At 35.7% G+C, this 14880-nt stretch overlaps 1 protein-coding gene across 1 annotated transcript in view; it reads right to left on the reverse strand.

The window, feature by feature from the left end:
• The window catches only part of LOC123312735 (ribosomal protein S6 kinase alpha-5-like), a 114370-nt gene extending 106455 nt beyond the window's left edge, over positions 1-7915 (reverse strand). Inside the window, exon 1 of the mRNA XM_044897199.1 lies at positions 7313-7915. Coding sequence (XP_044753134.1) covers positions 7313-7466 — 154 coding nt within the window. The 5' untranslated portion in view covers positions 7467-7915. The remainder of the gene's footprint in view (positions 1-7312) is intronic.
• Positions 7916-14880: the final 6965 nt, after the last annotated feature.

Here is a 14880-nt window from a genome sequence, read left to right on the forward strand (position 1 = left end):
TCCATATTGTTTCATATTTAACTGCGTGCGTAGTTCCTAACGGAATAAAATACTAAACTCTATTGAATAATGAAGTTATTATGCCTAATTTCTTTTTCGTGTTCGAAAAAATGAGAAAAAATGAATGGAGAATGCCGTGTTTGATACTGACTATTGGATTTTGCCGGATTTGATACCAAAGTTTCTACTTAAGTCAGTTGGGATCTGAATATCAAGTGTTTTGAAAAAGATTCACGAATAGAATAATAACAATATTGAAATAATTCCAAGAAAATATGTAATCAAAAATATTTTTATTATCATAACATATTTATTATACATATACAGAGGGTATTTCTTCGATAAATTCACAGGTTTCTCCTTCTGCTGCTGATTCTTCCATGTCTGGCAATGCGTTTTCTTCTTTCTGGCCTGCTTGCCCTGACTCGAAAGTTCCATTAGAAAAGATTTTTGCATAAAAATCTAGTTCTTCAATTGATCTCCAGGTAGCCCCAAAGTGTGTTGCAAGAAGTTTGTCAACATCTTTAAGTTTCAACATATTATTGACTTGTTTCAGACCACTTTTTATGATGACTGGTTCAATCATGTGAAGGGTTTTTCCTTTTCTAACGTCACGACACACATGTGCTGATTGGCCAGAACGGACATTGCCGGCTTTGATTCTAAGCGGGTCTTGGAGATTGCCAGGTTTGATTCTCAGACGAAGTTTCAAAGTGGTTTTTTAATGGGATATAGCCTTTCTTGACACACGCGAACCATATGTTCAGATGTAGCGCGAAAAATTGAGAAATATTATGTATTCAACTCAATTTCGACCAAAAGTGGAGATTGCCGACTTTGATACCAGGGTCCTCATATGTGACTTATATTTGTGCATATTCGAATTCTACGTTGAGATTTAAGTGAAATATCCAAAGAAAAATAGAATGAAAAAAAATTATTATTATTATTATTATTATTAACAGGGATAAGAGTTTAGGCAATGCCTATAAACTCACAGAAAAAAAAGAAACAAAATAATCCAGAATAAATCAAAACCAGAACATGAAAAAAAAAACTACAAATTAAGGTTCCTATCACTTAAATGCCAACTGTCAAAATTGTTTTTAAATGAGTTCACTGACACTGACTCGACCACAACAGGAGGTAACGCGTTCCACACATCGAATATCCGGTTTGACAAAAAGTTTTGCCTCTGCACTGTCTTGAAGTTTTCTTTGCGGAGCTTGAAAGCATGGCCCCGCAAACGGCCATCCGTGTTCAACGTGAAGAGGTTGCGCAGAGTAACACCAAAAAGATCGTTTACCGCTCGATAAGTAGTGATGAGGTCACCACGAGTCCTCCGCTCCATAAAAGTTGGTAAGTTCATTATAGAGAGTCTTTCACTATATGACGGGCGCGAGATTCCGTATGGGAGACGCGTTGCACGACGCTGGAGACCCTCGAGCAGTGATGAATCGTGGCACAACGTCGGACTCCAAACAGGCCCGGCGAACTCCATAATAGGTCGCACATAAGTTCGGTATATAGCCGCGCACGTTAAGGGATCACACCTGCCAAATGCTTTTTGGATCAGAAATAAGGATTTTTTGGCTTTGCTGACAGCATGGAGGATGTGATCCGACCAACTCAGGTTATCCGTCACAATTACACCCAAATCACAATGGCTGTTGGAAACAGGTATAACAACTCCATTGAGATGGTACATCCGACGCGGATTGCGGGCACCCATATGGAGAACGACGCATTTCCCACCGTTGAGTGGTAGCTGCCAGTCTTCGCACCACCGTGAGATCGTGAGATGGAGTCGAGGTCGTCTTGTATAGTAGAGGAGCTACTGGAGGGGCCAAATATTTTGGTGTCATCGGCGAACTGAGAACAGTGAGAGGTGACATGGCGTGGCAAATCAGAAACATAAAGCAGAAAAAGAACTGGGCCCAAGACGGAGCCCTGGGGCACTCCACTCATGACAACTCTGGGTGAAGAGACAGATTCGCCAACACGAACCTGGAAGGTGCGGTCAGAAAGAAAAGCCTCGATCCAAGAGAGGAGGCGGCCACGAACTCCGATATGATCGAGCTTGCTCAGGAGACGTCTATGAGGCACGCGATCGAAGGCTCGAGCAAAATCAAGATTTCATCCAATATAACCCTCTCACAAATTTTTGCTATGACTGGGACCAGGCTGATAGGGCGGTAGTTGTCAGCACAATGCTTATCTCCCTTTTTGAAAATTGGCGTAACACGTGCACTCCGCCAAGAAGAAGGGAGGGAGGAAGTCTCAAATGACCGGGTGAAGATCAAAGAAAGGGGGAGCGCTAGAGAATTGGCACATTCCTTGAGCAGTCTTGCCGAAAATCCGTCAGCTCCAGGTGCAGACTGGACATCTAGGGTGGAGAGTTTGGCCCTTACGATGGACGGAGAAAAAGTTATGTCCTTGAGCTCAGCGGACGCGCGAGGGGTGATTAATGCGGGAGGCGAACCAGTTTCTTGAGTGAAAGATGACAAAAAAGAGTCAGCCAAAAGGTTTGCAGAAGAAGAATTCCAAGAGACTTTTGAGCCCACCAGATAATTTATTGTAAAAACTGACAGACTTTAATGAGGAACCCTCTCTGTGATTCGCTCAGCCTTATCAATGTCATGGTCATACTCGTATATGTCAGATTGGAGGCTATAGATAGGTATTTCTATTTTTCTGAAGAAATTCAACAACTCCAATACAAATAAAGAGTGGAATGTATAAGAATTTATATTAGCACATATCACTAGCCACTCTATGAAAAGGGTGTTTTTTTTAGTGGCAAAAATATGCCGAAAAAATTCGAGGAGCTTTGTTTTTCAGACTGACGCGCTTTCCAAGGAGTCTTCTGATCGTGATTGATTTCATTTTTCCAGTGAAAATTCAGACCACCGCATTCACCATTTTGCAACACCAAGTATAGCTTACAAGATTTCATCATCGAATATTTTTTTTGTATTTCTCAAATGAACTGAAAAATTTTCGTTAAATGAGACATCATTAAAAAGCTCCTGAAATTTCATTGATATTATAAGTTTCATTTTTACAGGCGACGAATTTGAATGATCATCGAAAATGAAGACTCAAGACTGTTCTAATTTTGTTATAGTTACTAGAGAACGAATAAACGTTATGATTTCATGATATGATGTTTATCGTATATTGTTATTCAAAACTCAGATGCTCATTAATATAATAATAACGGGTAGCAGACCAATATTCCGTAATTTTGGGGAATGAACTTATACCCAAAGCCAGGATCTAGGCAATTAAACAAGAGCTTTTCACAATTTAATTGAAACCGCCATTTCGAAAAGGGCACGAGTCACACTTTTAAAAAAATCATTAGTCTTAGTTTTTTTATGTTTTTGTAACCCTTTTCAAAATGACGGTTGCAATTATTCTCATATTCTCCAAATCATAAATTTGGAATGACATTAAGCTTTGAATTCAGAGTAACGGGTAGGGACCATTACTACCACAAGAAACTAGAAGTAAATAATATTATTTTCAAACATGACATCGATAGCAACTGTCAAGAGTCTTAGGAGCACCTGCTGAAATAAGCCCGTTTGTTAACGATAAGTTTGAATATTTGAATATCGTACAAGAAATGTTTATTTATTGTTTGTCGTAGTTTTTAAAAGGTTTGAAACTTAGTTCCTTTAATTTATTTATTAACAATGATGAAAACCTCATTTGATTCTGAAAATTTTACCTGTTCTTTATAGGCTACAGGATGATTTATAATAGATGCCCCCTACCCCCTTCAACATTTTTTTGGTACAGTGTAGTTAAAAAAGTTTCGGAATTTATAACGAATTTTCGAATAAACCTAATTTCATATATATAGGGTGTTTCAGAAAGTCTGTGCATGATCCTTCTTTCTTATTTCGAAAGGGTAGCCTGTTTTTTTATTTTATCATTCTCCTGAAAATGCTAAATAGTTTTTTCCTGGCATACTTTATGATTTAGGCGTATAACAAGATATTATCAAATGAAATCATAATTGAATGAAAAATGTATTGAAAATAGGTATAAGAATTATTGACCGAAGAAGTAGATCTATAATCTATTGAACCATCACAATCATGGAATACGTATATGCGTAATATTGTATGAGCAAAATGAAGAACTTTTTGCTACTTCTTACCTCAATATCTTCTTACAAAAATTTTCAGAAGAAGAAAGAAGTTAAAAAAATAGGGTAATCTTATGAAATAAGAAAATAGGATCGCGCACACACTTTCTGAAAAACCTTCTATTTTTGAAAAAAGGTTTTGTCAAAATTTTTTGTGGATTATGAAACTTTTGTACAAAACTTTTTTCCACATACTGACAGGAAAAATTTAAAGGGGGAACATTTATAATGAATTAATAATCAAAACATAATTTTAGGCCAAACATGTGTTATTCTTTCAGATGGCTCTCTTCATTCATTGCGACACTTTGGGAGACATTATCTAGGCTATTCCTATGGCTCATTAATTAAAAAAACTGAGGGTATCATTGAATTTCCGAATCTCGTTTGCATTCGAAAATTTCGTCAGAATATGAATAGAAAAGTTTGCTCTTTTTTACGTATGATCTTTCTAGTCTTTTTAATTTGAACTGACAGCTTCATGAATTAAGAGGATTAAAACAAAAATATTGGAATATTTTTGAATGGAAAGATGGAAGCCATGTGAGTGTGAGATGAGAAATCTTGAACTCTACGAATGGTTATTAATAATCAAAATATTATGCTGAAATAACATAAATATGTATATGTATAAATATGTATTTCGAAACCTTTCAAGTATGTTCATTTATATATTTATTTATACATTCATGAATTCAAACGATCAATATAATGTTTGCTCAAAAATTTACAGAAAACAAAACATAAAATGTATTTACAGAACATAAAAACATAGAAATAATCATTGTGAGAGAAAAAACAGTCTTGAACTTCAACTAAACATAAAAACATAAGAATTACTAATAAAATAGAAAATTAACGAAACAACTATTCTGTATTTTAATTTTCTAGCTCTTTTAAAAATGTTTCTCACTGATTTTTAAAGCACACAGACCACACTAAAATCTCTGCATGCTTCTCCAATTCCCATTAGTGATAATTCTATAAAATTTGAGTTGAGATATTGAGAACCCGATGCAAGTCGATATTTAATACAATCTAAGTAATTTTCTAATAGTTATTTTAAACAGCAGTAGAATTCTTAGATACTTCAAGGAACGTCTTTCAGTATAGGTACTTTGTACGCTCATCATCCTTGATACCTAACATGAATTTCCTACATGAATTCTATTCAAATGTGTACACTAGGAACATTCGTCAGAAAGTCATCAAATTAACAATGATTCTTTCATTTTCTATAATGTTTCGAATATATCAGAATATACTAGTTAGGAATAAAGAAAAGGACACTTCTAACAACTACTATAATTGTAGTGGACACTACTATAATTGTAGTGGACACTGAAACTCATTCTTATGAATATCATGTAGTTTAGTTGTGGATTTGAAAATCCACTTTATTGACCACATCAATTCAATATTTATAAAGAATTAAACATTGAAATTCTTAGGTGACTTATTCATATCAGTGAAACAGGTAGAACCTTTCTACAAATCTAATTGTAAGCACGTATGAAAAAATATGAACTTCGGTTAAAATTTTTACCAAGATTGTTTGGATTCTTGTGATATGACTCAATGAAAGAAATTCTTTCCGACATTGGGAGAAATCTGCTAGTAAAGTTTTCCTCCTAAAAAGTTCCTTTCCACTTTCCAAACAAAATTACGATATTAAGTTAACGTATCATTGTTTACATTTTGGTAAGATGGAGTAATTCAAGCAATGACGTTCAGTCACAGGACATCAACCAACCGAAATTCCATAGCCTAATTCACGATGAATTTTTTTGAATGACTTGATTGCAATATCTCCTTAGGAAAATGAAAGAAATTCAAATTTTTTATCGTTGAATGAGTAACATAAATTCCGTTGAAGCTCATTAGAACATAACATACAATCTCATTTAATTTTGAATTAACTTGTATTGATTTTGTGGATTTCATTTGAAATTACGATGCTTTTATCACAGCAGCATAATCAAATAAGAAAAATCTTCATGTGAATATAAAGAAAAACAATTATACACATCATACCGCTGAAACCTATGAGTTCCTTCGGCTTCTTATTGGGTTTAAGATTAAATCGATTCATTTAATATTGGATTCAACTTTTATTTTTTGAGGAACTTAGCGTTTTTATTTTTGTCTTATTTTTCTATGTTTTGATTGCTTGTTGAATTAAAATGTGTCCATTTTTTTACATAGTTCCATTTTCCGGCACAACATATGCTGAAGAATTTGACGGCAGTAGGTTATTCATAAAGTTTCATCCAGTGAAATACATTATCATCAAATCCATAATTTCAACTTGTTTGTAATTTCCCTGAAGAAGAGCTGATTTCTTCAAAATTCAATTCATTTGTGAGTGAGTGTGAAGACAAGATATCAGTCAGAGCCAAAACCACTGTGAAGGGGCATTTCTTTTTTTACACAGTTCAACTTTAATATTAAGGCAGTGAAGATATTAAAGAAACAATAAAATCCAAATTTTTGAGTCATTTTCAACAGGCTGTGCCCCGAAGAAAAAATATCGTACAGCAAACTTGAAGAAACTGAACTCTAGTTCCAAGTATCTATTTTGTGATCTGAACTTTTCGTAATTTTGTTGGTTTTTTATCGGCACACGGACGTGGAAAAAACTTTCTTTTTTCATTTTATTATTTATGTCAAACTGACGACTGACTTGATTTGTTTACATTTGCGTTTGGTAAAAGTCAAAGATCCCGAACTCCTGAAGCTCTTTTTCTTATCTCCGATCTGACTTCTGGATCGAGAGTATTCGCTGGGCACGCTCCGGTTATTCGTCTTTCGTTTGCCATTTTTAGCGGCCCTCAAGATGCAGCGGTTTGATCACAGATAGCGATTTCCCAACCCTTTAAATCAGCTAATTCATTGAGTATAAATCATAAAAACATATCTATTTTACTACACTTACAAGAGATAAATCAGCTCTTAAATAATTGTAGTTTATAGAAAATCAGTAAAAAACTTAGTTCTTGTTACTCGTGCATTTCCTTTGATTCGCTGAAGTGAATTTATTATCAATAATTAATCGTATATGGAAGTTTCAAGGTCCAATATATGATAGGAATAATCTACACATTCTATCAAGCTCTGTGGGTACGGAAAAGAATAAGAAAATAGTTGACTCACCATAAGTGATGTTATGCGTGACAGTTCCATCCAACGACACTATGACAGTTTTTGTCATACTACGAATAGCAGGTGACAAGCTCGATCTCGATAGCGGTACCGGTGTTTTAACAAAAGGATCTTTCGATTCACTTTCCCTGTTTATTTGAGACATAATGATCTATTTTCTCGCACTGATAGTATTAATTCGTATCGAAATTATTGTTTACAGTTTATTTCTCATGATAGCCGTCGGTCTACATTGAATAAAATTAGAATTTTGTGTTAATTTAGGTAAAATAAGAGATGAATCTTTCATGTTTTGGAAGGTATGTCAAATATTAGCAGAGTGTGGGCTGGTCGCGGTGATCAACTCGCTTCGCACTTCATTCGGTGTATCTTGATCTAGACTAGAGGAAGGTCACTTGGTCAAACAAATACCGCAACAGAATGATTATCTCTGATTGATAAATATAGCCATTCAAATGAGTCTTCGCACACACCAAGTTTTATATTTTACGGAAATCTTCGATTTATCATAAAATATCACTTGAATCCGTGATTAGCTTTCTTCATTCCAACCTAGGTTACCTGTGCGATGTAGAGAGAAACCGACTGGTTGAATAAATAAGACAACCGACATGACCCTGATTTCATTGCCAAGTTCAACCAATGTATATTATTTTATTCATCGAGATAATTGATTGAGAGACGAAATATTGTGATACGAGAAAAAATGACGAATTGCACGAATTGACTAAGGCGCAAGCCCGAAGCGTTTCTAAATTTAATGGCTCGTTTTTCCTCGTGCGAATTGTGGATTCCTAGGATATACTGTCTCACTCGTACAATCGATATCAACTTGTTGCGCGTTCAATTAACGTGCGTTCAAAAAAATTCGTCGTCAAGTAGGCTATGGAATTTTGAACGTCGATATTTCGTGCCTAAACGTAATTCTTAGCTCGTGCTATACTAATAATTTTCCAGGTGAACTGTCATTTTAGCATTTTGGATTGTTGTTGAATTAAAATTATCAGCAAATTATAAAAATGGTTTTTACGGACGTGTGAAAGGCTTTTACTATTGAATCCTACTTCAAAATTGGAAAGAAAATTGAAGGAGAATGGAAATATTCTGTTCCGGCGACTTCATAGAAGCCTATGTTGCTGTAGATTATTAAGTATGAATTTTTCCATTGTACTGTTTTGCGATGTGTTGACGAAACAGGTTTGTTCAAACAAAAAAGGAAGTGGTCGACCAAAGAAGAAAACTCCAGAGTTCAGCAATAATGAAAACATCATGACAGAAGCTTGACAAACCTCTGTTTAGGTTTTATCTCAAGTGGCTGGAGTATCCGTTGGCATATGCCACCCGATTTAAAAAAAAAATATCCATTTGTTTCCATAAAGATCAGAAAACTGAAAAGGTTGTGATTACCTAACCTTGTAGCATCCAAGAAAAATTGGAGTTCAGTATGCATCAGTCAAAGGCAAAATGTGGACCTACTTTCTTTTATGGAACTTTAATAGCAGAACGTGATGAAGGAGATCATGCCTTTTTATATCTGCATTGAATTTTAATAAATTGTCCAATAGCTATTTTTATGTAATTCAGTTCTTTTAGTTTAGTCATGGATTTTCAGTAATGACTGAATCAATTCAATACCTATTTATAGAGAATTAATAAACATATTATTGAGAATCTTACTGTGATTTATTCATTTGACTGAAGTTAGCTAGAACCTTCTTACAAAAAAAAAACATAATATCACGATCAATTCAAGATTCATGTCTCTTACGTATGAAAATAGTGGACGGATAAAATTTTTACGAAGAATTTTTCTAACTGCCTCAGATTGTTCGGATTCTTGTCATCTTACTCAATGAAAGAAATGCTTTTCGAAAGTTGGGTGAAATCTACAGATAACTTTTCCTAAAAAGTGAATTTCCGTACAAAATTACGATATATAGGTTAATGTCATCATTGTTTACATTTTGGGAAGATGAAGTAATTCAAGGAAAGACATACGTTCAGCCACCGAACATCAGCCTTCAAAATTTCATAGCCTACTTGACGACGAATATTTTTGAACGCACGTTACATATGATCACAATTTTACCAGATAAGCTTTGAGAGCAATCGGAAATCGGATTTAATATTCATGGGAATACGGTACTATACTGCTCCACAAGAGTTAGGGATATCGTATTCAACCGTTTTTAAAAGTATGTAATCTTCGAGAAAATGGCTGCAAAGTTATTTAAAACTCAATAACAATTTGAATCGATCCAATAAAAATCAGTATGAGACATTTGGTTAATCTGGTCGCCATTTTTCTGAAGTTTGGTTCTTTGCATATGCTTCATGAATGTTCTTATTTTGAAATGAAGTCAGTTTATCAGCGGCTTCGATTTGAAACGAGTTTTCTGAAAATGCCAAGACGTAAATTAACAAACGCTGGGGCTAATAGGGCTATCGGAATGCTACAGGGTGACCTAACTCAGGTTGTTGTAGCGGAAAGGCTCCAAGTCAGCCAAAGTGTGATATCTCGACTTTGGAATAGGTTCAGGGAGACAGGTTCCGTGTTGGAAAGACCACGGCTTGGTGGGCGACGAAAAACAACACCTGCTCAGGATCGTTTCATCACCGTTTCGGCGAGAAGAATCCCTGCATCTACGTGTAGAATGCTACGGAATACTCTTCAAAATGCAGATGGGGTCAAAGTTTCCATCGAAACCATCAGACCAAGTTTGAGAGAGGTGAATCTAGGTTCTACACCTTTTCCAGTTGTAATTCAGAAAATCAAAGTTCAATTTCAGAAAAGCAAACATGTATTTCAGATTAGCAACATTTAATTCAGAAAAGAGAAATTGAATTTCAGAATAGTTAATTTAATTTCAGAATATAGAAATTGAATTTCAGATTAGGAAGTCGAAATTCAGAAAAACAAAGTTGTAATTCAGAATAGTGAATTGAAATTCAGAAATAGCATATTGTAATTCAGAAAACGAAAATTGTATTTCAGAAAACATCAATTCAATTTCAGAAAATGTAATATGTAATTCAGAAAAGTATCAAGTGATATGTATGACAATATGTCATCAAACTTCTCATGAAACTTAAGTCATTATCGAGAAAAAAATCAAAAATGGAATTGAAAGATAATTGTGCAATATGCAGAATATCCATGAGTAGAAACAAAGTAGTTAAATTATTGCCATGCAGCCATCTTTTACATGACAAATGTGCGGAGCCTTTGAGGGATCAGACTTGTCCTATTTGCAGAACTGTATTTGTGGAAAAAATAGAAGTTACCAGGACCATATATAAAAAAAACACAAGTCAAGACAGGCAGCGTATAACAGCATGCGCAAATAAAGGGGACGATTGGGTGTCTTTATCAGAAACTTTGGGTGTGAAATACAAAACTGCCTATCAGTGGGTAAGATCAGGAAGGGACAGTATGTTTGGAAAGGGTGGGAAAAAACCAAAAATTTTGAACAGTGAACAAATAGATATAATGATCTCATGGGTTGAGGAAACTTGCGACCTAACTATTAAACAGTTAAAAGCCAAGGTGTTAGCAGAGTTTGGAAAATCAATATCGAGCACAACGATAACAAACTATTTGGAAGGAAGAATATTCACATTAAAAAAGGTTCATACAGCACCAGCTACTATGAACACCGAAGAAAATAAATTGAAACGTGCCGATTATGTAAGGTCCCTTAACAATTTCATCCGTCAAGGAAAACAAATCGTTTGGATAGACGAGACAAATTTCAATTTATTTTGCCGAAGATCTCGAGGGCGTTCCAAAGCCGGTACTCGTGCAATTCAACAGCTCCCGGCAGCAAGAGGTCCGAATATACATGTGATTGGTGCTATTTCTGCCGCTGGTGTGATTGCAATGGAAAATAGAAGAGGATCTTACACGGCGCTTCTAGCTAACGAGTGGATTCAAAGACTTATGAATACATGGGAAGACTTGGGCAATCGATTGTCAGATTTGGTTATTGTGTGTGATAACGCTCCCTGTCACTCTAGGCTAGAAGAAGTTGTCAATGCAACGGAAGCTAATTTGTTGAGATTAGCTCCGTATTCCCCGATGCTAAACCCGATCGAATCAATTTGGGCTAAATTGAAAATGGGGGTGAAAACAAGACTTAGAGTCCCTGAGGTGACGGCCCCAGGGGTTCAAGAGCAAAGGTTGCAATATTTGGAGCAAATTATAGATAGAAGTAAAGACACAATTATGGGAGGCGACTGTGCTCGTGCCGCTCAGCACACAACAACATTTCACGACGCAGTGCTAGATTTAGAATATTTACCAGTTGGTTGTTAGTTTTGTTATGTTAGCTTTATAATCTTATGTTAATTTTGTTAATTGTGTTACTTTTGATATTACTATTAATACTCTTCCTGAAGACCAGGATATCCCAATATAAGCTTCCATCAATTATTCATTCACGATCAAGAAATACCTCACCTGTACTCATTGTTATTATTTCTATGTAGAGTACATTCTGAATTACAATTTCCTATTTCTGAATTACAATTTCCATTTTCTGAATTTCAAATCACGAAATCTGAATTCCAATTTACACTTTCTGAAATGCATATTACTATTCTGAAATTCAAATTACCGTTTCTGAATTTAAAGTTCTTATTCTGAAATTCAAATTCCCTTTTCTGAATATAAACTTACTATTCTGAATTACAATTTTCATTTTCTGAAATTCAATTGTCTTTTCTGAATTACATTTTACGTTTTCTGAATTACAATTGGAAAAGGTGTAGACGTCCATTTAGAGGAGTTCCATAAGCGTCAAAGACTGGAATGCGCAAGGCAACATATCAATTGGAACGATCAATGGCGTAGTGTCCTTTTCAATGATGAATTCAGATATGGACGATTTTCAGATTCTCGAAGAATAAGGGTATGGACAATCCCACCCATACCCCGTTATCGTCGCTATGTCGAAGAAGTCCATCCATTCCGAGGGGGTAGTGTTATGGTATGTGCCGGGATATGTTTCAACGAGCGCACAGATCTACACATTTGTCCTGGGAATATGACCGCCTCACACTATAGGGAGCATGTCATTGACAATGTTGTGCCAAATTTTCACGCTGCTATTGGTGAAAGTTTTCAATTTCTAGATTCTAGACGATAACGCTAGACCGCACCGTGCAGCCATAGTTCAGAATACGCGCGAGGAGCTTGGTATTCCACATTTACCAATACCTCCACACTCACCAGATTTGAATTGCATAGAACATGCATGGGATATGCTCCAAAGAAGATTAGATAATCATCAACCTACTCCAGAATACTCAAATGATCTGAGAGCGCTTCTGCCCCGTTTATGGAAACAAATTGCTCAAGAAATGTTCAACAAACTCCTGTGTAAGAAAAGAACATGTCAAGCTGTTATTGATGCCCGTGGAGGCCATACATTGTATTGATAGTCTTAAAATGCTTAAATTCTCTGGGAATAAAATTTCGTTATTTTACTCGATTTTTCTTAACCACCCTGTATACGCTGCAGACCTACAGGCTTAAATCAATTTGCAACTTGAAATCATATCAATATGAATTTTCATCACAAAAATCTTATTTTAACTATATTTTTTGCAATTTAAGTCAATATCCCTAAGTCATGTGGAGCAGTTTATATAAATAATGTTGTGAAAGCTTTCTTGGATCAGTTGTTCACTCGGACAGTGAAGTTATGCTTCAACTATTTTCTTTAAGAGATTATCCATTTCATTAGGCAAGACTTAGTTTTTATACACACCACCTGAAATACAGGCAAAATTCGATAGGATTGAATGACAGTTCTGTCACCATAAGAGCTAGAGAAAAAGTTTCGGACCTTGATTTTCAGAAGATGGATAATGGCTAAAACCACATTCCATTCAATTCCATTAAGTAACTTTAATTTTTTTAAATATGAACCCCATGTTTACTTTACAAATTCCAGTCCCATTTTTTTAATTCAAAATATACAGGGTGATTATTTGACTCGTACAAATATTTAGAAAGTAGATTCTTGAGGACAAACGAAACACTTTTTTCTTTACCATTTTTTCCTAATCTGCTCGGTTCAAAAGAGAGGGGCTGTTGAAAACTCATCAATTTATTTTCAGTTCTATCTCACAAACAGTTTTATAGAATGAAATTAATTTCGAAATGTAGTTTTTGATTTATTTGATTAATATTTTTCGAACACAAGATATCACCCACGTCTTAAAGTTTTCTCATTATTCATTCATTCTTTGCCATTCATAAATAAATAAACAAAATCTACAAAAAGACAAACAGACTTATAATTTCTTAGGGCTAATTGCAACTGTGTGCCCTCCTGTGACTGAAGAGACCCAACCGTGACCTACAAATCCTACCACACTCCAGGCATCGATAGTCACCAACCAGATCTGGCCGCCGCTGTATTCCTCTCGAGTCTCCATTAAAACTGTGCACCTCCACTGTGACCTGCCTAACGCTAGTTGTTCCCAGTTATGATTGGCATTAACTGATTTTAGGGATTGATGTAGTATATCCTTAAACCACTTATACTGGCCTCTTGGTTTCCGAGCTCCCTCTGTCAATTCGACATACAGAGCTATTTTGGGGAGTCTTGTGTCTTACATCCTCAGAATGTGGCCGCTCCATCTGAGTCGGGCCTCGTTACTTGAGTCACAATTGTTGTACAACTCGCGCGTTGCAAGACTTCTGCATCCAAGACTTTGTGGAACCATCTGATGTGCATTATCTGTCTTAGATGACGTTGTTGCGTTTGTTCAAGCTGTTTAATATGTCGCCTGTAGGGCGTCCAGATTTCGCTTCCGTAAAGAAGCGTTGGGAGGACCACTGCTTTGTAAACAGCTGTCTTGGTCTTCAGATTGAGGTCGTGATTTTGAAACACTCTGACCTTTAGCTCCCAGAATGCCCGTGATGCCGAATTGCTACGGTTGTGTATTTCCGTGTCTAGGTTAGCCCTACTATTTATGAAGCTTTCCAAGTATTGGAACTGCCCGACCTGTTCTAGAGTTTTATTCTCCAGGCTGATATCTATTTGAAGGCTTTCTGGCGGACTTACCAGGATTTTGTTTTTGTCGATATTGAGTCTAAGGCCTAAAGCTTCGTATATACATATGTTTATAGGTGTCCAGCATTATCTGTAGATCCTCTGGGCCGCTAGCGATAAGTGCGCAGTCGTACCATCACGTACCATGATAATGCCAAAAATTCAAAGAACCCAACTCTTGAAACTGAGTTGGACGCTATTTAATGAATACTTGAACGTTTTGTAAAATTAAATTATTCTTCATATTATTTTCTCATATAATGCTCCGTTTTCCAGTCATTTGATTTTCAAAAATTAAAAAGTATCGGTGAAATTTAATAAATTTAGTACTTTAGCTGGGTACAACTTTGTTGAAAAGATCCACAGATATGTAGTGTTACAGATTTAGCAAGTTATTCTGAAGATAATTTCGTTTTTCCAGGGGTGGCACAGCTTATTATGAAAACTCAAATTGGCTATATCTTTTTATCAGGGCCGCATCCGAAAAAATGGTAT

The sequence above is a fragment of the Coccinella septempunctata genome, chromosome 1, assembly GCF_907165205.1.
Source record: "Coccinella septempunctata chromosome 1, icCocSept1.1, whole genome shotgun sequence".
Taxonomy (NCBI): Eukaryota; Metazoa; Arthropoda; class Insecta; order Coleoptera; family Coccinellidae; genus Coccinella; species Coccinella septempunctata.